This window comes from Lactuca serriola, chromosome 3, assembly GCF_051521515.1.
Source record: "Lactuca serriola cultivar US96UC23 chromosome 3, Lser_US96UC23_V15, whole genome shotgun sequence".
Taxonomy (NCBI): domain Eukaryota; kingdom Viridiplantae; phylum Streptophyta; class Magnoliopsida; order Asterales; family Asteraceae; genus Lactuca; species Lactuca serriola.
Window position 1 is genome coordinate 12540846 of NC_136410.1, and position 24346 is coordinate 12565191.

Consider the following 24346-nt stretch of genomic DNA (forward strand, 5'->3'; position numbering starts at 1 on the left):
ATAAAATTCAATCAAATTCCCTTCAATTTAGGATCAGTTACCAAAAAAGAAATAAATATTCAATTTTTTATTTTTCTTATTAATGGAATATAAAAAACATTTTTACCAAAATTTATTTTAAAACTGAAAAAAAAATTCTTAAAAAAATCTATACTTTTTCTCCTAATTCACGTTTTTTTTTTTTTTTTTTTTTTTTGTTAAGCAAGAGGAATAGAAATCGAACACTAAATCAGTACATTTGTATTCATAAATGATTTTTTTCTCAAAAAACCTGATACTACTCCAATCACAAATAAATACACATCAATTTACAAGTAATCCAATTTTTTTTAAATCAATTGAAAATAAAAAGAGTGTAAAAATTAGCATTTCTTCATAAAAAGAATATCTCTAATCATAAATAAATATACTCATTAACACATGCTTACACTGTTATTCACAAATGAAAACACTGTTATTAACAAATAAGTACTATGTTATTCAGAATTGAATAAATGAATACCTCTAATCATAAAGAAATACATACATTCACTGTTATTCACAAATGAATACACTGCTATTTACACATGAATGCACTGCTATTTCATACACTGTTATTCACACATGAATGCACTGCTATTCACAAATGAATATACTACTATTCACAAATGAATACACTGTTATTCATAGATAAATACAATTTTCATTCTTCCATTTCCTCTCAAACTCCCTTCTTTTTCTCCTGTCTTCGAGGTGCAACAAAAACACCCCCACCAGAGGTGTTTGCTGGTGGTTTCCGGCAAGCCAAGGGCAGCAGCCCCCTCTGTTTTCTCCCACTGTTTTACGACACACCAAGCAACCCAAACACCCTATGTTGTCATTTTCTTTCTGCCTTCCTCCCCCTCTCATTGACAGTAACTGGAACAAGAAAATGAAGTGGTGAAGAGGTTGCCAGAATAGCCCCTGCCACTCCACCACTACGATGAACCACCAAATCGGTGGAGGTGCTCCTTATTCTTCTTTCTTCGCTCCTGAAACAATTTCATACTTCCATTGTCAAATTCTAGAATATTAGACAAAGCCCAAACAAAATTCACTTATTTTACAGGAATTATAAGCATCAAAACATTACTCTAAACAACCAAATCAGAACATTTGAAAGGTAACATAGTCTATATGTTAATCCATCATTAATGAAAATAAAAAACCTAGCATATAGCAATCTGATCAATTTATTATCATTGAAATTTTCAACGTATCAGATTCATAAAATCACCATATCAATCATGTACCTTCTGCTCTACCAAAATAACTGATTAGAAACTAACATAAGCAGCCTTCACGCAACATCTCATTCATAAAAAAAAAGGAATTAAAGCAAATAGAACAAAACAATGAATAAGTAGTAGTTTGACGACCAATAGAGAGAACTAGCAGATACCAAATATGGTTTGGAAGAATCGAGAACCGAGATTGACAAAAATTGATAATCGATTTTTTCTTCCCTTTTCAAATGGGAAGATTTTGCTTCCCAAGTTAGCGATAACGATTGTTCCATTCCCGCTTCTGCATATATCATATATAAACCTAGCAAAAAGCGAGGAGGCCATGGCCCCCAAGGCCTCTATAGGGTTCTGCCACTGGGTTAGGGTTTGGTTCTGAGGGGGTTTGCTGAAGCGAAAAAGGGAAATTGATAGAATGAGGACGGTGATAGAGAGATTGAAAATGGAGGTTTTCAATCTGTGTGAAATCGTCTTCATTATTATGTCGTCGATGTTCAAAGCAGGTAATGGAAGGGTTGGGGAAGGATCGTATGGTGCTGACGGCTCAATTAGGGTATAAAGGTTTGAATACGTGAGTGAGAAAGAGAGAGGGGGAGAGAGAGATATTCCAGCAACTTGACAAAAATAGGTTAACGTTTAATGACTATATTACCCTTTAGTCTATTAAAAATTTACAATCTCATCCCATGACTTTTAGAAATTTACAATTTCAGCACAAGACTTTTATAAATTATATTAGCCTTAGATCGTAATATTTGAAGAGCTCAGATATGTTCTTGCGTTCTCAACCTTTTTGGTGTTCTCATTTGATCCTACTCCTATATATATATATATATATATATATATATATATATATATATATATATATATATATATATATATATATATATATATATACTAACTTATAAAAGAAATCCTACTATTTCTATAAATAGATCCAATAAAATAATATTATTTTTTTAAGACGTTCAACTCTCTAAGCGTAAAGTACAACTAATTATAAATAAAATAATATTAAATTTTAATCTGATTACCTTTAAAATCTTATCTCTTCCAAAAATTTGACCCGGTCTCTTATCCAATTAAAATAAAACAAATAATCCATTATATAGGCCTTTTTATTTGTAATTTTTTTAAGCTTTATTTATTATTTATATCCTCTAATCGAAATTGACCAATCAGTTGTAAAATCAAATACTTTGTTTAATATTAAAAAAAATATCTATGTATGATTTATGACTAATAGAAAATTAGTATTTCATTTGTTATTCATGTTCCATGAAATATGGTTGTATTAATTTTATTATTTTTCGGTTTAAAACTTTAGATAGTAAAGTGGATAATAAGATATATCCGTTTAGACTTATCTGTATCAAGCAAACCGGGTTGTTAAGATTAACTTTGATTCTCCCTTTTATTAACTTTATCAATACCAATAAAGGTATAAACAAGTCACTTCGTATGGATGTGTTATGATTTCTAAAATGAAGGACTATAAACGTACACTACATACCAAAATATTTATTTTCTTTTGTATTGCGAGTGTTACATTTATTTGTTGCCGTAAAACCGATCGATAACAATATGTATATGTTTTGTGTAACTTGAAATCTAACATGTTTCCGTATACAACTTATTGCCGAATGAGAAACTATTTTTCGCCGCCGCTTTGCGCGGGTCTACGGCTAGTGTGTGTGTGTGTGTATATATATATATATATATATATATATATATATATATATATATATATATATATATATATATATATATATATATATATATATATATATATACACACTGTGTGTTTATTAAAAAGTGTATATCTACCATTTGAATGTCGAAAAAACTACACTTGGTATATTAGATTGTCGTTGCACCACTTAATTTAAACCATAAATTCGATAGACATGTTACAACAAAAGAAATTATTACCCTACAATTATTTGTTGCAAATTTGAATTCAAAACTTTCAAGTTGAACTTTTAGTGTTTAAATGAGATGCCAAAGCATTAAAACCCATAAATATAAATAATTTTTTTAAAAATTATGCATATTGTTTAATTAATATAAAAGTTAATCTTCTTTTAAATATCTATCATAAAGAGTCAAGTAACTCAATAGACACTTTGTCACCAATATCTTATACTCCCTCCTTCCCAATATTATTGTCCACAGAAAAAAAAACATACAAATTAAAAAAAATATTAATTATCACTAACTTTATATCATAAAATTAACAGTTTTGTCCTTACTTTACATTTAATGTTCCATTAAATGCTTTGTTGGTTAAGTAATAATGAGGGGGTATTTTGGTAAAAATGTTATTTATTTTTAGAAGTGGACTATTATTTTGGGACAAACCAAAAAAGAAAGATGGACTATAATTTTGGGACGGAAGGAGTACTATATTATAAAAAACATTGGTCATATCTTATATTTTAAAAAGTATAAGATACAAAATTTTTTGTACAAACCAAATAACAAATATAAATATAAGATCTAAACATAAATATTTTATTTAAAAGTGATAATGTTTTAGTACATAATAAAATCTAATAATTGTTACCAGTAAAAAAAACTATTTATTAAAAATGCTATTTATTGTCGCCGCTTTACACATTCACATATCTAATATTCAGTAAAGAGTGATAATACCAACACATAGGTTATAAGTGTGGGATCACCCACTCGATTTATATGGCAAGATATTAATAAAACAACATAATAATCAAAAAACTACATGATTTTCTTACATTACTATAAGGTATAGAACATTCGAAATTGATCCACCGAAATTGATAGACCTACGTTGATATCCAGTAATATCTTTTTATATAAAATTGTTTGATGTTCGGTTCTAAAGTGATTATTTCATAACAAGAATTATAGTATGATTTGATTATTAATGGTACGAATAATTTGATAATTTTACATTTATCTAATACTCAATTTTCTTACAACAAATAATTACTTGATCCACCTAGTCTAACTATTTGTACCCAATAATTACGTGTTAAAGATTTAATAAGTTTTCATCGAAAACTCAAAGCATACACATCCGTACATATCAACATTTAGTAAAAGAGTTTAAGAACACTAATATAGTCGAAAGTTAGATATATAAAAAGCAAAATAACTTAATAGGGTAATATTATATTTTTTATTTTGTACATATTTAGTTAATGATTTTTTTTTCTACATTTGACCATTTAGCACTTTTTTTTGTACACATTCAGTTTTTATCTGTTGAAAAAATTTAGTATAAATATGTGTATTGTTACTATCTTTGGATATATATAAATATATACATATGCTGTATATATAATTAACTCTAAGTAAGTTTGTGTTCTACTCCATGAGAGCTTTGAAACGATATATCTTATGTCCAAAATAAAGTATATATGAATGAGATATCGATACTTAAAGTTGAGTATTTGAGAATAAAAGTTAGCAAGTGAAGTGGGTGTGGGAATGAGTCCTACATTGGTAGGAAGACCATACTCAAGTGAGTTTATAAGCTTGAATGGATGATAGGCTTACAAATTAGCTTGAATGTATGATAGTATTACAAATTTGTGTCTGATAGTATTACAAATTTGTGTCTATGGTTCTACTCTAACTCTTACCCAAGACCAATCTTCTTCAGTTTCTTTTTGGCTAGATAATGTCAAAGGAGAACCTTGATCAAATGAACTATCAGTCAATTTGTTGTGCACCTTGATATACATTAACATTGCTAAAAAAATCAAGGGAAGAAAAAGTGCAACCAGGATACAATTTAGTTTCCACTTCTTCTAAAAACTCTGAAAAATCATCATCTACATCGTTACCCCCCCCCCCCCCCCCCCAACTATATTCAAGGTTCCTTCATCGAGGTTGGTATCATTTTCTCTAGACACCCACATCACATCGTCGATAAAATCAACCATTTTTTTACTTGGCTAGACGACTGGAGGAATTAAAGATTCACCATGATAGATCCAAGTTGTGTAAGATTTACTGAAACCATTTATAAATATATGATGTTCCACTGTTGTCGGGTACTTGAAGTAACGGTTATCACATTTTTGACACTCACATCTGGTTTACCATTACTATCAAGGTGTGACTTAGACTTCTCGACAACATTTGAGTCCTACTTGGAACTCGAGATAGTTTTGATGTGGATTACTAGTCTAACTTTTATCAATAGACATGATGTTGATGAAACATAATTTCGGGTCCAGAGTTTACTATACGAAAAACAAAAATTAGATAAAGCATTCATAAAGTAGATGATTGAAAAAGTATCCCGTGAAATGAGGACAACAATTCGGAAACAAATAGAGTATTCACAATGGTAGGATTCCAAATCCACTTTTTGAATACCTTATCTCATATGTGAACGTGCATTACATGATTGTATGTTTAAGAAAAATTTGGCGGCATTTCCCCTTAGCTCCCAAATATATATATATATATATATATATATATATATATATATATATATATATATATATATATATATATATATATATATATATATATATATATATATATATGAAGAGCAAAGAGAAAATGACAATTGAATCTGTCTTAAACAAACAATCATGTAATACATGTTCACATCCTAGATGAGATAAAATACTCAAAAAACAGCCCCAATATGTGGGCAACTTGAAATTAATTTCTAAATCAATTTCAGACGGGTATTTCTGGGCTCATGATGATTACAAAGAAGACACAAAAACGAATAGAATTTGGAAGATTTTTTTTGTTATTTATTTCATCTTACTTTTATAAATTTTTGTTATTTATTATATTTGATTTTGTTTAAGTTTTCTATAACAACATTGCATATATATATATATATATACACACACACACACACACCAAAGGGCTTCTAGCCCAACGGTATCAGATTGTGTTCTCCCTTCTTGAGGTCGAGGGTTCAAGTCCCGTTATGGACATAGGTGGAATTAGGTGTTAGTTTAGGTGTAGAATATATATTTGTATTTGCCGGTTCATATATATATATATATATATATATATATATATATATATATATATATATATAGTTAGGTTCATATACAAACACTACATATTGTGTGATTGTATAACCAATTTTGACCAATCATTTAAAAAAGGTATGATACTAATTAACATATAAATCGATAAATGCATTTTCAGTTATAATCTTATAGTTATTTTAACTCATTTCATTTAACTTCGTTCCTATAATTTTGGTAAGTAGTTTAAGTTGAATTCTTTAATGTACGTATCAAAAAAGTTGGTGACTAAAACTCAGATATATTGCCAAATCGAATGCTCATTCTTTCAGAATTCATACAAAGAATATATATTAGTTTATTGCATATTCTTCAAGATTATGTTACACAGTGTAACATATTTTTATTTGTAAAAATAATATTTTCTTATTCTTCAAGAATTTTCAGTTGGTCTATAGTTTTGGTGAATCTGTATAAAAAGAATATAGCATATACTTTTTAAAAAAATATGTTATAAAGTATTAATGGATCGTTCTTAAAGAATGAATTTTTTCACATATCTCACTAGTTTTATGACAGTAGTTCAAAAATATTTATTAGTCAATACATTCTAAAGAATGAAATGTGATTTTTAAAGAATGAAGTAAGTTTCAAGTAAATTCTTGATTTTTAAAGAATCAAACCCTCCGATTCTTTAATTTTGTAATTTTTGAACATTGTATAAAAATAATGTTTTTTAAAACTAATAGTGAAATCGTCTAATTATTATAGAAAGAAATATGTTATGAAACTAAGTAATTTTTAAAGAATGAAATGTATTTCTTTTTATGTGATTATATTGCAAAATTTTCAATACATGATTTTCTATGATTTAGTTTTAAAAATAATAATATAGATTTTATTAATATATTTGACTTAGTTTCCTAACATATAGTTACTTCTCTTTTATCTCATTTAATAAAATGTCATAATTACTCTTTAATAACCATAGAATTAATTGCTTGTAGTTATATAGTAATTGTTATCCTACATTAACACAATGCACCCTAAAATCATAGTCATTAATTTTTTTAATCCAATGATCATAATTTGGTCATACATTCACATAATATTTGGAGTTTACATTTAATCCTAACCCTATATATATATATATATATATATATATATATATATATATATATATATATATATATATATATATATATATATATATATATATATATAAAATAGTAATCTTGTATGTTTTTTTGTCAACTTTGCCTTTTATTCTTTAGCTATTTGGACACTTTTGGTCAATGCAATAAAAAATTTTACATTTTTTAACAACCTTTTAATATTCAAAGTTTGGCCACAAAACTTTAAAGAATTGACAATTTTTGTCCATTTTCTAAAAACTTTCTAATTCCAACCCCTTTAATTCTTTAGCTATTTTAACACTTTTTGTCATTGCAGTCAAAACTTTTATATTTTTTTTATAAAAAACACAAAAAACGGCCCGAGACTTTTTGACGTCTGTCATTTTCTTCTTTTGATATATTTTTTCTATATTGGTCCTCATTTTTAATTTGTTTGTTTTTTTCCGCCTTCTATTAATTTGTCTATAAAAATTAGGGGTCGAATTATACTAACTACATCTTTTAAGGAAAACGACATTCAAATTAGACGCATACGACCCATACGGAGCATGAGCAACATATCTAGTTAAAAGATAAAGATTTTACCGAGACATTTACCATAACTCTATGGCAATCGGAGGAGTATGTTATTTAAAGATTCTTAATATTCATTACTTATTATATCAATAAGAAATATATAAATCTTTTTTGCTTGATATATGAATAAATCATCGGTATAGCTAGAAATATAAGAAATATATAAATCATCGGTATAGCTAGATTTTTAAATCTGTTTTGCTTGATATATGAATAAATTGGAAATAAAGAACCTTAATAATTAACAACTTTATGGTTGCGTATGTATGAAAACGATTATAGTTAAAAGAAACTCCAATTTGGTGTTCGAAGAAATTAAATATTTAGATGAACTTTAACATGTAAAAAAATAATTATTGTGACGGTTTGAAAATTGAAGCAAAAAAGTCGAGTCAAGCTTGAGTTTATGAAGCGAGTAAAAGACGAATGCCGTGTTACGTTTTCGCCCCAACCCTAAATTAAAACACCCCTTTGACTTGACACAAAAGTCAAAATCCCACTTGTACACTGGATACACACTTGCACCTAATAAAATATATTAAAAAATGATCCAATATTTTTGATGCAAAAAACTCAATTAAATTATAAAAGGTCAGCAGCACCTTTTACATACCATCTTCATCTTGTTCACTTTCTCCTCAAGAAATCTCAGAAATGGCGGACTGGGCTTTACAAGCTGTCATCAGACCTAAACAATATGATGATGATTACTTTGGATCCATTGATACCAAGAAAGAATATGATCAAGCTCTTCTCTTCTGTTTCCCTCACCTCTTTGATCATCAAGCATCTACACCCTCCATGGAAACAGTTGTTGTTGGAGATGAAGTAGACCAGCTTTACAAGCCTCTTTATCCTATTTTTGGTACTGAGATCGAGCTTCCTCCTCCTCCTCCTCCTCCTGCTGCTGGTGCTGCCGATGCTGATCTTCAGGTAATTCATCATCATCATCATCATCATGATTCTTACCATGAAGTTCAACAAGATCAAGAACAAGCTGATATTAAGACCTATTGTGGGTCTGCTTCAAAGATCTCTCAACTTGCACCAAAGCTCAAGAAAAGGTGTGTTTTTTTGTTTTGTTTTTCTTTAAATACCCACAAACCATGCATGTGATAATGAATTTTTGGTTATATATCTAGAAATTCACCCAACAGTATTGATACTTAGGACCATGCATTAATTAGGCTATATATCTTTCAACCATTTCTGGAACTATTTTCTTGATCAACTAATGGGATCTTCTTCTTTTCTCGATTGTGATGTTTGTGTGTATTTATGACGATTTTAAGTGACCCCTTTTTGCCTGTTGGTGTGTATAAATTAACAGAAAGAATCAACAAAAGAGGGTGGTGGTTCAAGTAACAGCCGATGGCTTGTCTTCGGATCCATGGGCTTGGCGTAAATATGGTCAAAAACCAATCAAAGGTTCAATCTATCCAAGGTAAATACAACTGTTTTTGTTTCCGACTTCAAACTTCATCATGAGTTTGACAAAATAAAGATGATTTTATGACAATTATTTAATGATTGAGTTATTAAAACGAATACTAATAATATGATGTTCGAATTTTACAGAAGCTATTATAGATGTAGCAGTTCAAAAGGGTGTATGGCAAGGAGACAAGTTGAGCAAAGTTGCACCGATCCAAGCATCTACATTTTAACCTACACGGCGGAGCACAACCACCCACAACCAACTCGCCGGAATTCCTTAGCCGGAATCAACCGCAACAAATTCAAGACTACTCCAAAAAGCCCTACTATTAGCGACGGTTGTAAAATCGTCCCAATAACCATGGACTCGCCGTTTAATTCTCCAACAACCCCTTCAGTTTCATCAAATGACGAGGAAGTCCTCCAACAATCAAATATCAAACAAGAGACAATGTTTTACAGTAACTTTGACGATCAAGGACATACAATGATGACGGGTATGAATGATGAAGACCATATGGTTTTTAGCGACGATTTCTTCGAAGGTTTGGAGGATTTATCATCTTATAATTGCTCAAACAGACAATTTCCTCATGTGTTTTCTTAGCTATCAATTTCTTGTTTCAGCATATGATGTTATTTTTTGTAAATTCACTAGTAGAGTTAATAATGTTGGACAATAATGCTTTCGCATTATATTTTACATATTAATTATATATGTAAATTAGACAGAAATACAGAATATTTATCGAACTCGTACCTAGAAACAATGGCGGATCTTCAATCATATGACAAAGAAATTTAATTTACAATGTATTATCTACAAAGTCTGTATGTTTCACACTATCCCCGTTCAATCGTGTCCATATATCTACCTTAATTTGGTGAAAATGTTTTCTGAATCCACTACTTCCTTCAATTCAATGTTAAGTACAATATGAAATCAATAATAAAGTTTATAACGTTAAAGAAGTAGCTCATTTAGTACTTAAAATACATAAAATATCTTACAAATCACATCATTAATGATATTTTTTATTAATTATGTTACAAGTAAGTTACAACTAGCTTCGAAATAAACAAAGCTAGCTCCACATAATATTTAAGTAATATATATATATATATATATATATATATATATATATATATATATATATATATATATATATATATATATATAGGGGACGGTACCTCAACCACATATTTCTTATATGCCGCTCTAATGCTCCAGCGTACCGGTACGCCAAACCCATGGATCCGAAGACAAGCCATCAGCTGGTGTCAGAGGTGGTGGCACTACAAGAAATATATCCTTTAGCGGCGACACTATTAGCGGCGACTATTGGCTTTACCGGCGACTCTAGCTAGAGTCGCCGGTAAAGCCACTAGTCGCCGCTAATAGTGTCGCCGCTAATAGTGTCGCCGCTAAAGGGTTGACACTCGAATCCGCACTTTCCCCCTACATTGCATCTCAACCGTTCGATGAGATAGCCAATCCAACGGGTGGGGTGCCTTATCCGGTTTAACCTAATACCGGCGACACGCATGTCGCCGCTAAAACTCTAAAAAAGTCGCCGCTAATTGTCTGCTAAAAATGACGCGGTACCCTTCCCTCCAGTTTGTCGCCACTATTAACAATTGTCGCCGGTATTGATCCTCGCGTCGCCGCTAATAGTGTCGCCGCTATTGATGATCGCAGATAAAAAAAAAACGCACGCAGATTACAGTTCCTCTTCATTTCCCTTTCTGTTTGCTTCGAGTTCCTTCACCATTTTTCCGATTTTCTTCTTCAATCAGCTTCTTTCAAGCAAATTTCTCCCCTCATTGTTCCAAGCAAGTGTCCTTAGGTGTGGTTAAAGCTTTGGGATCAATTTCTACCTCCATTTCTTGAAGAAAGGTAAGTTTTATTTTGATGATTTCATTTTTGTGTTGTATGAATGATAATAAATTGCTCATGTTCTTTATTTTTGGTGGTGTTGTTTTGGATTAGAAGCATTGTTCCAAGCAAGTGGTTAAAGCTTTGGAATCAATTTGTAGGTGCCTCCATTTGTTGAAGAAAGGTAAGTTTTTTTTTTATGATTTCTTTTTTATTTTGTATGAATTTTGATTTGTAGCTTTATGTAGTGATTGAATGATAATAAATTGTTCATATTTTTGTTTTTGGTGGTATTGTTTTGGATTAGAAGCAAGTTATTCAATTTTTTGTTTGTGGTTATTTAATTGCAATTAGTTGTATAGCTTCAAGTTGTATTTATATGTGAAATTATGTGATAATTGTCATATGTGAAAATTGGATTGTATATTTTGTATTTGTTTGAATATATGTGAATTTGGTATATATATTCCAATGTATGTGTGTTTGATGTATATGTGGTATATTAGTAGAAGTTATATGTATTTGTTATAAGTAGAATGTTATTGTGTGTATGTGAATGTATGTATGTTTGTTGTAAATGTGATATATGATTGTGAAACTTTTGTATTTGGTATAAATAGGATGTTATTATGTATATATGTGAAATTATGTGTATTTGGTTTAAATAGGATGTTATTTTGTGTGTATTTGTATTTGATGTATATGTGGTATATGTATGTAAAAGTATGTGAATTTCACCTTCTTATGTATTATGTAAAACTATGTGGTTTTGGTATAAGTAGGATGCTATAATTGAAATAAAAAAAAAAAAATACATTATTTTTATAAATTGAAAAAAAAACACAAAAAAAAACTATAAAATTGTTTAAAAACTTAAATACAAAAACTAGAAAGCTTCTAGTTTTTACCCAAGCTAACTCCAAATTAATTAACCAATAAGTTATATAGTTAACTTATAATTGGAAAAAAAACACAAAAATAATTATAAAATTCTTTAAAAACTTATATATATTTTAATCTCGACGGTAAAAAAAACAACACAACAACATAATACGTATGTAAAAGTATGTGGTTTTCTTATAAGTAGGATGCTATAATTGAAAAAAAAATACATTATTTTTATAAATTGAAAAAAAAAACACAAAAAAAAACTATAAAATTGTTTAAAAACTTATATACAAAAACTAGAAAGCTTCTAGTTTTTACCCAAGCTAACTCCAAATTAATTAACCAATAAGTTATATAGTTAACTTATAATTGGAAAAAAAAAAACACAAAAAAAATTATAAAAATCTTTAAAAACTTATATACATTTTAATCTCGACGGTAAAAAAAACAACACAACAACATAATACGTATGTAAAAATATGTGGTTTTCTTATAAGTAGGATGCTATAATTGAAAAAAAAAATACATTATTTTTATAAATTGAAAAAAAACACAAAAAAAAAAATATAAAATTGTTTAAAAACTTAGCTTCTAGTTTTTACCCAAGCTAACTCCAAATTAATTAACCAATAAGTTATATAGTTAACTTATAATTGGAAAAAAAAACACAAAAAAAATTATAAAAATCTTTAAAAACTTATATACATTTTAATCTCGACGGTAAAAAAAACAACACAACAACATAATACGTATGTAAAAATATGTGGTTTTCTTATAAGTAGGATGCTATAATTGAAAAAAAAAATACATTATTTTTATAAATTGAAAAAAAAAAACACAAAAAAAAATATAAAATTGTTTAAAAACTTAGCTTCTAGTTTTTACCCAAGCTAACTCCAAATTAATTAACCAATAAGTTATATAATTAACTTATAATTGGAAAAAAAACACAAAAAAAATTATAAAAATCGTTAAAAACTTATATACATTATAATCTTGACGGTAAAAAAAACAACACAACAACATAATACGTATGTAAAAATATGTGGTTTTCTTATAAGTAGGATGCTATAATTGAAAAAAAAATACATTATTTTTATAAATTGGAAAAAAAAAACACAAAAAAAAATATAAAATTGTTTAAAAACTTAGCTTCTAGTTTTTACCCAAGCTAACTCCAAATTAATTAACCAATAAGTTATATAGTTAACTTATAATTGGAAAAAAAAACACAAAAAAAATTATAAAAATCTTTAAAAACTTATATACATTTTAATCTCGACGGTAAAAAAAAACAACACAACAACATAATACGTATGTAAAAGTATGTGGTTTTCTAGTTTTTACCCAAGGTAACTCCAAATTAATTAACCAATAAGTTATATAGTTTTTAATTTATTTTTTTCATTTTTTTATTACTTAATTTTTGTATTATTTTAGATGTAAAAAAAATGTGGACTGAAAAAAAAACAATGCTAATTCTGTATACTAAACTCTAAACCCAAAATTATGTTTCAGCAACATCATGTCTATTGATAAAAGCTGGACTACTAATCCATATCGAAACCATCCCGAGTTCCAAGCAGGACTCAAAGCTTTTATTGAGAAGTCGAAGTTGCACCTTGATAGTAATGGTAAAATCAGATGTGCGTGTGAAAAATGTGATAACCGTTACTTCAAGTACCCGACTGTAGTTGAACGCCATATATTTATAAATGGTTTCAGTAAGGCGTACAAAATTTGGATCTATCATGGTGAATCTTTTATTCCTCCCGTCGTCTTGCCAAGTAACGAAATGGCCGATTTAATCGACGATGTGATGTGGGAGTCGAGAGAAAATGATACCAACCTCGATGAAGGAACCTCGAATACAAGGGGTAGCGGTGTGGATGATGATTTTGCACAGTTGTTGGAAGAAATGGAAACTCAATTGTATACTGGTTGCATCTTTTCTTCCCTTGAGTTTCTAGCAAAGTTAATGCATATCAAGGTGAACAACAAATGGACTGATAGTTCATTTGATCAACTCCTTGAGCTCTTGCAATTAGCATTTCCCAAAGGCAACAAGGTTCCCCTTTCACATTATCTAGCCAAAAAGAAACTAAAGTCTATTGGCCTGGGGTATGAGTCGATACATGTGTGTAAAAACGATTGTTGTCTCTTTTGGAAAGAACATGATTCATTGCAAGTTTGTCCCGTTTGTAAAGAGAGCCGATGGATCGATAAAAACACCAAGGGTAAGAAAGTACCTCATAAGGTGTTACGGTACTTTCCTGTGACCCCTAGACTACGACGTTTATATTGTTCGAGGCACACTGCCAAAAATATGATTTGGCATAGTACCAGACGTTCAGAAGATGGTGTGATGATTCATCCTGTTGATGGGGAACATTGGCAAGATTTTGATAAAAAATACCCCGACTTCTCGAGTGAACCCCGTAACGTACGCCTAGGTCTTTCAGCTGACGGTTTCAATCCATTTGGAAACATGTGTAATCCACATAGCACATGGCCGGTCATACTCACCACATATAATCTGCCACCCTGGCTTTGTATGAAAGAGTCATCATTCATGTTGACTTTGTTGATTCCAGGACCGAAAGCTCCAGGTAAGGATATGGATGTTTTCCTTAGACCGTTGGTGGAAGAGCTTAAACATTTGTGGAACTCAGGCGTACGTATTAAAGATGCGGCGACAAACACATTCTTCACGATGAGAGCTATGTTGTTGTGGACAATAAACGATTGGCCAGCTCGTAGTAGTTTATCGGGTTGGAGTGGGCAAGGGTATAGAGCATGTGCTACTTGCAATGAAGACACTCCTTCGTACCGTGCAACAAACAAAGTCGTATATATCGGTCATCGTCGTTTCCTAGATGCTAATGATCCGTTAAGAAAGAGGTTGGACTTTAATGGGATGGAAGAGACAAGACCCGCTCCGAGACACTTTAGTAATGATGACATACAAGAGCAACTAGGTCGTCTACTAACTCGTAAACCGGGTAAACATCCTGAGCATGGAGGCGGGGAGCCAAAGCGGCAAGATTATGAGTTGAACTGGTCGAAACGAAGCATTTTCTTCGAACTCGAGTATTGGTCTTCTCTACAGTTGAAACACAACATAGATGTCATGCATGTCCAGAAAAATGTGGACGAGAGTTTGTTAGGTACTCTCCTAATGAACGATAAAAGCAAAGACACATCAAATGCACGAGAGGACTTGAGAATTCTAAACATTCGGAGAAATGAATGGTTGCAAAAAAATGGTGACAAGTTTCATAGACCCCAGGCAAGATACTCTTTCACGAAATCTAGTCGACAACTCTTTTGTCAATTTATAAAAGAGGTTAAGCTGCCGGATGGGTTTGGTTCTAACATTAGTAAGAAAGTGAACGATACCAATACTAACATTATTGGGTTGAAATCGCATGACCACCACATTCTTATTCAACGTTTGATACCGATTGGAGTAAGAGGGTTGTTAGACAAAGATACTTATACACCTATTGTAGACCTTTGTACGTTTTTCAAGCAACTTTGTTCCAGAACATTGAAGGTGGAGGATATGAGGAAAGCAAAAGTAGACATTATTGCAATCTTGTGCAAGTTAGAATTGATTTATCCTTCGGCGTTTTTTGACATTATGGTTCATTTACTTTTGCATTTACCTGATGAAGCAATTGCTGGAGGCCCGGTTTGTATGAGATGGATGTTTCCATTCGAGAGATATATGAAAAAACTAAAAAACTATGTCAGAAACAAGGCGAAGCCAGAAGGTTCTATAGCTGAGGGTTATGTTGCTGAAGAAGCTTTATCATTTTGTTCAATGTACCTTCGAGATGTAAAGAATCGTCCGGAAAGAAATGTAGATATTGTCATTGAAAAAACAAAGTTTTGGATGTTTGAGTCTAAATGTCGACCGACCAGCACAACTCAAATCAAAACTCTTAATTTAACGGAAATGCATAACATGGAATGGTTTGTATTGAATAGCTGTGAAGAAGTCAGACAGTATATCAAGTAATTAATCTTATCTCTAACTTTCATTCTTAATTTTTTATTTTATCTTTTTAAATCTATATCTTTTGGTCACCAACATAGGAAATTCAAATCTGAGCATCCCCAAAGTGATGAAAAGAGAGAATTTCGTAATTGGTTTCGTGAAAAGGTAATATAAATTAATAAACAAATTTGTTTCATTGATCTAACGAATACATAATACATATTAATTTATAATTGTTAGGTTCATCAAATGAAAATAGAAAAATCTCCAGAATTCCACGAAGAGTTGTCGGTTCTTGCAATGGGCCCGCAAATGAATGCCTATTCTTACACCGCATGCATAGTCAATGGTGTTAGGTTTATGGTACTTAGTCGTGACACAGAACGTACAACACAAAACTCTGGGGTTTTAGCGGTGGGTGAGAAAGGCGAGAAGTATTATGGCCAGTTAGAAGAGATTATAGAGTTGAGGTATACACATGATTATTCAACTGTACTATTTCGTTGCAAGTGGTTTGATACTCGAACAGGAGTTATTTCTAGTGATAGTTTCACCAGTATCGACACACGACGCGAAGCATACAAAGATGATCAACTCATATATGCGTCACAAGCCAAACAAGTGTTCTACATCAGAGAGCCAAACAATAACCATCGGTGTGTTGTCGAGCATGTTAATCATCGAAGTATTTGGGATCTACCATCGAACGATGACCTTGTTCAAAATGTTGACAATGTCTCACACGAAAATGTAGACGATGTCGATGTACTTCAAAATATCTCTTCATCCGATGCTCCGCTTTTTATCGATTTCAGCATGTACTTTCAAAACATTCCTAGAGTCATTGTTGATGTAGAAAGTGCATCTGAAGTTCCTCCGCCAACTGGTAGAGTCAATGATGTTTCTGATTGCGATACTGATTACGATGACACCGATTCTGACTATGATACCGAAGAAGACACTAAAGGATATGAGGAAGATTCTGATTAGAATAGTTCTTATGTAATATGTATTTGTAATATGTGTTTGTAATATGAACTGTATTTGGATTTCTAGTTTAAACGGAAACGTTTATTCCTATCTAAATGTTTATTTCTATGTAATGTGTATCTATAATAAAAATTGTATTTGTATATCTTATAATTTTTCAGGAAATGATGAGAGTGTGGCTGTTGTTTATGTTTACCATGGCTGCTGTCATGGGTCGTGGACATGGGGGAGACGGAGCTGATGTAACGCCCGGGTTTCAGGGCTAAGCATTTTTGTCAATGTAATAGGCTAGGTCAACTCTTGTAACTCTTTTTGAAGTAATAAAGATGAAATATTTGAGTATTATGTGAATTATATGTGTTTATTATTTAATTATAAATGTATAATTAATAAAGAATAAAAAATGAGCGTCAAAATTAAAGTGTGAGATAATCCTGATATCTCTACATAAAGTTGTAGAATACGTCTCAAGGTTTCCGTACATATAAAGAATGCCGAAATCCGAGCTATAACGAAGAAGTTATGGCCCGCCGAAGTTTTACGGCAAAACCGGCACGACACCGGGAGACGTAAATAGTGAATTTACGATAGAAGACTTTTTAGCCTTATCAATCTAAACAAAAGTCGTAGAATATGTTAAACTAAGAACATCGATAAAAAGAACGCCCAAATCTGACTTCGTATGAAGAAGTTATGATTTTTCTAAGATTCGGCTTAGCAGTGCACGGCCTGAAACTCGAATTTTAGTTCGAGCGGTTTTTGGCTTACGCAACGTAAATGAGAGTTGAAGATCTCATTAATAGGAAATCAACGGTAAAAAGACAGACAAAAACAGAGTCCGTATGTAGAAGTTATTAATTTTACGCAGACGTTTAACAGTATAATCTCCTTGTACTGTTAAATTTAAGATCGATCGAGAATTGGCTGACGGTATCAAAATGAAAGTTGTAGATCTTATTATTACCTACGCGTGGATATAAAGAACGTCAAAAACGGAGGTCGTATGTGAAAGTTACGGATTTTAGAAGTCGGAAGTGTGCTGTGCGAAAATGGGTGATGTGGCACAATCTTGGCCATTGCTTTCTCCCCAAGGCTTGCCACCAGATGGTGACATGTGGCACCAAGTTCAGCCACATTTCACCCTATAAATACCACCTCTCCCACCCTCATTTTCTTCACACCTTTCCCATTCTTTCTTCTCTTTACTCTCTCTCTCTCTCTCTCTCTCTAGAACCTCTCTCTAGCCCCGAAATCCCCCGAAAAGCCTAGGGAACCTCCCTAGCACGAGGCGGAAGCCCCGGAGTGCTCGAAGGCTCCGAGAAGAAGAGCTTTTCGGCTCGGGAACGCTGCTCCAAGCAAAGCCCGGTTTTCTATAAAACCCGCTGTAAGTGAGCTACGCCTACGCTATTTTTAATATAGCTTTTATTTAATTATAGTAACGTTATTAGGAACTTATAATAAATACTTGGGCTATTATTATGGGTTATATAAGTATTTTTTTGACGCTTATATAATAATAATAATAATAGCTAGACTATTAATTAGTCTCGACGAATAATAAACTAAACTCTAGTGGTAATAATACTAGGTTTCGTCGAAGAAAATTCTTTTTAAGAAGCGAAGCGTTGTCTGAGTTCGGAATCACCACCTTTTCAGGTGAGTGCATATTTACTTTCAACTTACACATAGATATGAAGTATTTAATATAAATTACGTGCTATTTGTGCATATTATCTGAATACTTGCTATCTATGTTGGATGAACGTTTTATACATGTTTTCAAAGATTTAAACTGTATATGTATTTTATATCTACAAAATGTGTTGGGTAAAACATGGGTAGATGTAATAGTTGCTGTGTGACAAAATAAAATAATGAGAGGCCTCGTTATAGATGTTATTGATGATCCAGTCATCTAGCGGAGTATAGATGACGACCACGGACTATTCTAGACAGTCCAGTGGAACACTAGCAGGCTCGCAACCTGTAGGTGTTTATTTGAACTGTGTGTTTATTTGAACTGTGTGCTCACCAGATGTACTCCATCCCCCACATGGTTGCCTATTAGGACATTTATTGCTGAGGAATCCCCTTAGTAGTAGTGTCCGTCCCGATGATGATCCTTAGGCTAGGTCCCTTATGATAGGTGTTTAGGGACGTAAAGTGAGGATAACGGGAACGGGTAATCGGGCTATTGTTGATTGATGAAATTAATAAACTATTTATTGTGGGTTGAAAACCCTATGTGCTCACCAGGCTCCCAAGCCTGACCCACTCAGTTTTATGAATTACAGGTAGTGGCGCATGAGCATAGATGTGATGTTTTGGACGAGGGATTACGGATATAGGCCTGTAGATATGAAATAATGTAGTAAGGCTTATATTGTACTGTTTATGCTTTTGATCTGTACGAACATGACATCCCAAGTCTTTTAATGAAATACATTTCTATGGAAATGCTTTTGATAAATCTTTATCATATCTTGTTTTGGGACAAATTCCGCAACACTTTCATTTAAAATGTAACTCTGATTTTTAAACAAAGCATAAACAAACCGGTCTTTTCTGGCCATGATTTTGGGGATGTCACAGTTGGTATCAGAGCATTAGTTTAAGCGAACTAGGAATTTGTAGGATTTCTAGACTTAAACTTAGAATGCTAAGCGATGATTGTGAGGTGTGAGCACTAGCTTATTTTAGGAATTGTGCCTAAAATGCTTTTATGTGCTAAATGCTTTGTGCATAATATGTTGTTAATTGTTCGGATCTATGGTCTATTGCCGACCGGATCTGGAAACCTTATGTGTTTAGGATTCTAAACGTACGACTACGATATTAGAACTAGCATGTAAACGTTTCAGAGTGATAAGGACGATTTAAAACGTCTATCCTAAATAAAGATCTAAATTCACCTTATTCGGTGTATAGATCAAGATGGCAAGGACCCGTAGCGGAAACGTGAACGCAAATGGAGGTAGGAACCAACCCCCAGTGGTTCAGCAAATACCTGTTGTTGAAGAAGTTGCACCTGAGCCAGTCACCATGGCTGGAGTTCAAGCCATGATTCAGGCTATGCTAGCTGAACAAAGGGAAGAAATGAGACGGATGCTCCACGAAAATAGGGACGAACCTACCATACATGTTGAACCGACGGAGCCAGTTCCCGAGCCATCTGAGGAAGGGAACTATAGCCGCCAAGTGAGTCAAGTAGGGACTCAAGGTGAGCAAAAGGATGGCCCAGAAGGGAGAAACAACAAGGATGGGCGGATGTACAAAAATTTCTTGGGTGCGAAACCACCAAGTCTCTCAGGAAGCCCAAAGCCTGTTGAGATTGTGGACTGGATCTCCGAGATGGAGATGGTGTTTGAGAGCTGCGACTGCAGCGAGAAGCAGAAGACTGTCTTCGCCGTGAGACAATTGAAAACTGGAGTCTTGAGCTGGTGGAAGCTATTGGCAGATACAATGCCACGGGGAGAAGCTCTGAAAATGTCATGGGATGAGTTCTTGGAACAACTGAAGGCGCAGTACTGTTCAGAGATAGACCTGATTGATCTAAACAATGAGTTCCAAAATTTGAAGAAGGGGAGAATGAGCATCGATGACCATGCTGCTGCATTTACGGAAAAGATGAAGTTGTTTCCATACCTAGTGCCAACCGAACTTTCCAAAATTGAGAAATTCGCAAACGGACTGCCGGCTGACTTTGGCCCAACAGTCAAGATGGCAACCACTCTGAAATCAGTTGTTCGAGCAGCTAAGAACGTGGAGACCCAACAAAAGGAAAGAGGTCTGGAGAGGGCTGAGGTTGGTGAGAAACGGAAGTTCAATGGATCCTCGAAGTCCAACAAGAAGAGTAGATTCTCGAAGTCTGGTTCGAGGGGAGGAGGATCAGAAGCGAAGTGGTGTGACAAGTGCAAGAAGAAGCACTCTGGGAAGTGTGACGGAGGGGTCACTTGTTACAAGTGCAGAAAGCCTGGGCACTACGCCAATGAATGCACCCTCAACCAGAAAGCCTGTTATGGGTGCAATGAAGAAGGGCACATTTTGAAGGACTGCCCGAAGAAGAAGGAGACAGGAAGACCCAACATACCACCGAAGCCGAAGGCGAGAGCCTTCCAGATGACGCTCGAGGCTGCAAAGGAGGCAGTAGACGTCGCTTCAGGTACCTTTCTTGTAAATGGTTTGCCTGCAAATATACTATTTGATTCCGGAGCCAACTACTCCTTTGTGTCGCATAAATTTGGTGGGAAATTAGCATTGCCTGTAGAAAAACTAGATAATGCCCTGATTGTAGAAGTTTCCAGTGGCAAATTCGTACCTGTTAGTAATCGTATTAGGAACATCGTCATTGACCTAAACGGAAACGAATTCCACGAAGAGCTATTACCCATAGAGTTAAACGGTTTCGACATCGTTTTGGGTATGGATTGGCTTAGCGCCAACGATGCTGAGATTCAATGCCGAAAGAAGATAGTAAAGGTAAACCCACCCGGAAAAGAATCATTTATGGTGTATGGGGACAAACGCAGAGTGAATTCTGGAATCATCTCCCTGATGAAAGCCAGGAAATGTTTGTCCAAAGGATGTGCATCATACTTGGCATTCGTAATCGATGCCAAGAAGGAGAAGAAAGAGGTGCATAATATACCGGTTGTGTGTGATTATCCGGAAGTCTTTCCCGAAGATCTTCCCGGATTACCACCTGATAGACAAGTGGAGTTTCGTATAGACTTGTTACCAGGAACAACACCGATAGCAAAGGCACCTTACCGATTAGCACCGACGGAGATGAAGGAGCTCATGACGCAACTTCAGGAGCTGTTGGACAACGGTTTTATTCGACCTAGTTCATCACCCTGGGGAGCTCCGGTGTTATTCGTGAAGAAGAAGGACGGAAGTATGAGAATGTGTATAGACTACCGAGAGCTGAATAAGGCAACAATGAAGAACAAGTATCCATTGCCGAGGATTGATGACCTATTCGATCAGCTGCAAGGTTCGAGCTACTTCTCAAAGATCGATCTTAGGTCAGGATATCATCAGCTAAAGGTGAGAAAGCAGGATATTGAGAAGACTGCATTCAGAACGAGATATGGACACTACGAGTTCTTGGTTATGTCATTCGGGCTAACCAATGCTCCCGCAGCATTCATGGATTTGATGAATAGGGTTTGTAAACCATTCCTCGATAAATCCGTGATAGTGTTCATCGACGACATTCTCATCTACTCGAAAAGCCAATAGGAGCATGTCAAGCATCTACGGGAAGTATTAGAAGTGTTGAAGAAGGAGAAGCTTTTTGCAAAGTTCTCCACATGCGACTTTTGGATACGGGAAGTCCAAATCTTGGGTCATGTTGTTAACCAGGAGGGAATAATGGTTGACCCCGCAAAGATCGAGGCTGTAATGAAGTGGGAACATCCAAAGAGTCCCACGGAGACTCGAAGCTTTCTAGGATTAGCCGGATATTATCGACGATTTATCCAAGGCTTTTCTTCGATAGCTGCTCCATTAACAGCTTTGACTCATAAAGGAGCTACGTATACGTGGAGTGAGAAACACGATGAGGCATTCGAGAAGCTAAAGAAGAAGTTATGTGAAGCACCGATACTTTCTCTACCCGATGGAGTCGAAGATTTCGCGGTTTATAGTGACGCTTCTGGAGTCGGGTTGGGTTGTGTTCTGACCCAAAGAGAAAAGGTGATAGCATACGTATCTCGACAATTGAAAGAGCACGAAAAGAACTACCCCACTCATGATCTGGAGTTGGCAGCGGTAGTTTTTGCCTTAAAGATATGGAGGCATTACCTCTACGGCACGAAGTGCAAGCTCTTCACTGATCATAAGAGTCTCCAGTATCTCTTTAATCAGAAGGAGTTGAACATGAGGCAACGACGCTGGCTAGAACTTCTCAAGGACTACGACTGTGAGATACTTTACCACCCAGGTAAAGCAGATATTGTTGCTGATGCTCTCAGTCGGAAAGTCAATCTGGAAAGGAAAAGGCCAAGAGCGTTAAGAATTGAAGTCGTCTCGACGATTGTGGAAAGTATCAGGAAAGCTCAAGAAGAAGCTTTAGAGAAAAATGACTGAAAGGAAGAACGTTTGGGAAGAACGCTAGTGTTTGGTACAAACAGTCGAGGACTGAAGGTATTCCAAGATCGAATTTGGGTACCTAAGACGAGAGGAATAAGAGATCTTTTGATGGAAGAAGCACACAAGACCATGTACTCGATTCATCCCGGTAGCACTAAAATGTATAGGGACCTAAAACCCTACTACTGGTGGCCGACGATGAAGCTCGATGTTGCGAAGTATGTAGCTGAGTGCGTAACATGTGCGAAGGTTAAGGCACAACATTAGAAACCGTATGGGAGTTTGGAACCTTTACCTGTACCCATGGGTAAATGGGAAGACATCACCATGGATTTTGTGACTAAACTGCCCAGGACGTAGAACGGTCACGACATGATTTGGGTAGTCGTGGATCGTTTCACCAAGAGTGCACACTTCATAGCAGCCAACGAGAAGTGGTCTATGGATAAGCTCGCAAATGCTTACGTGAAGGAAATTATAAGACTTCACGGTGTCCCTCTTACGATTGTATCAGATCGTGATAGTCGTTTCACGTCAAGGTTTTGGAGGAGTCTACAAGAGGAGTTAGGTACAAAGTTGTGTTTGAGTACTGCTTATCATCCGCAAACTGATGGTCAGAGCGAAAGAACGATTCAGACGCTGGAAGATATGCTGAGAGCATGTACCCTCGAATTCCAAGGGAATTGGGACGAGCACTTACCTCTGGTAGAATTTTCCTACAACAATAGTTTTCACTCGAGCATCAAGATGGCTCCTTATCAAGCCTTGTATGGGCAGAAGTGTCGTACGCCGTCTTGTTGGCTTGAAGCCGGAGAGAAGCAGTTTATGGGCCCCGAGATAGTCCATGAGACTGCTGAGAAGTTGAAGGTGATTAGGGAAAGGATGTTAGCAGCCCAGGATCGTCAGAAGAGCTATGCTGACAAGAAAAGACGACCGATAACTTTCGAAGTTGGGGATTCCGTTTTGCTTAAAGTCTCACCGTGGAAGGGACTTATATAATTTGGGAAACGAGGAAAGTTGAGTCCAAGGTTTATTGGACCGTTCAAAGTTCTTCAGAAGATAGGGAACCAAGCTTACAAGCTGGAATTGCCCGA

At 34.1% G+C, this 24346-nt stretch overlaps 2 protein-coding genes and 1 long non-coding RNA gene across 3 annotated transcripts; all 3 read left to right on the forward strand.

Moving 5' to 3' along the window:
- The first annotated feature begins 8564 nt into the window (after positions 1-8564).
- On the forward strand, positions 8565-10152 carry LOC145091503 (putative WRKY transcription factor 29). Its single transcript, XM_079029243.1, has 3 exons — positions 8565-9026; positions 9293-9406; positions 9541-10152. The coding sequence occupies exons 1-3, from the start codon at positions 8617-8619 to the stop codon at positions 10004-10006; spliced, it is 990 nt and encodes a 329-aa protein (XP_078885369.1). The 5' UTR covers positions 8565-8616; the 3' UTR covers positions 10007-10152.
- A 3356-nt stretch (positions 10153-13508) lies between these two features.
- On the forward strand, positions 13509-17097 carry LOC145094275 (uncharacterized). The gene is made up of 2 exons (XM_079032555.1): positions 13509-16331; positions 16407-17097. Exon 1 carries the CDS (start codon positions 13689-13691, stop codon positions 16185-16187), a length of 2499 nt encoding a protein of 832 aa, XP_078888681.1. The 5' UTR covers positions 13509-13688; the 3' UTR covers positions 16188-16331; positions 16407-17097.
- Positions 17098-18380: 1283 nt separating this feature from the next.
- Positions 18381-19602, forward strand: LOC145094276 (uncharacterized). Its single transcript, XR_013703254.1, has 3 exons — positions 18381-18540; positions 18745-18812; positions 19451-19602. It is a non-coding gene; the product is annotated as an uncharacterized LOC145094276 (long non-coding RNA).
- Positions 19603-24346: the final 4744 nt, after the last annotated feature.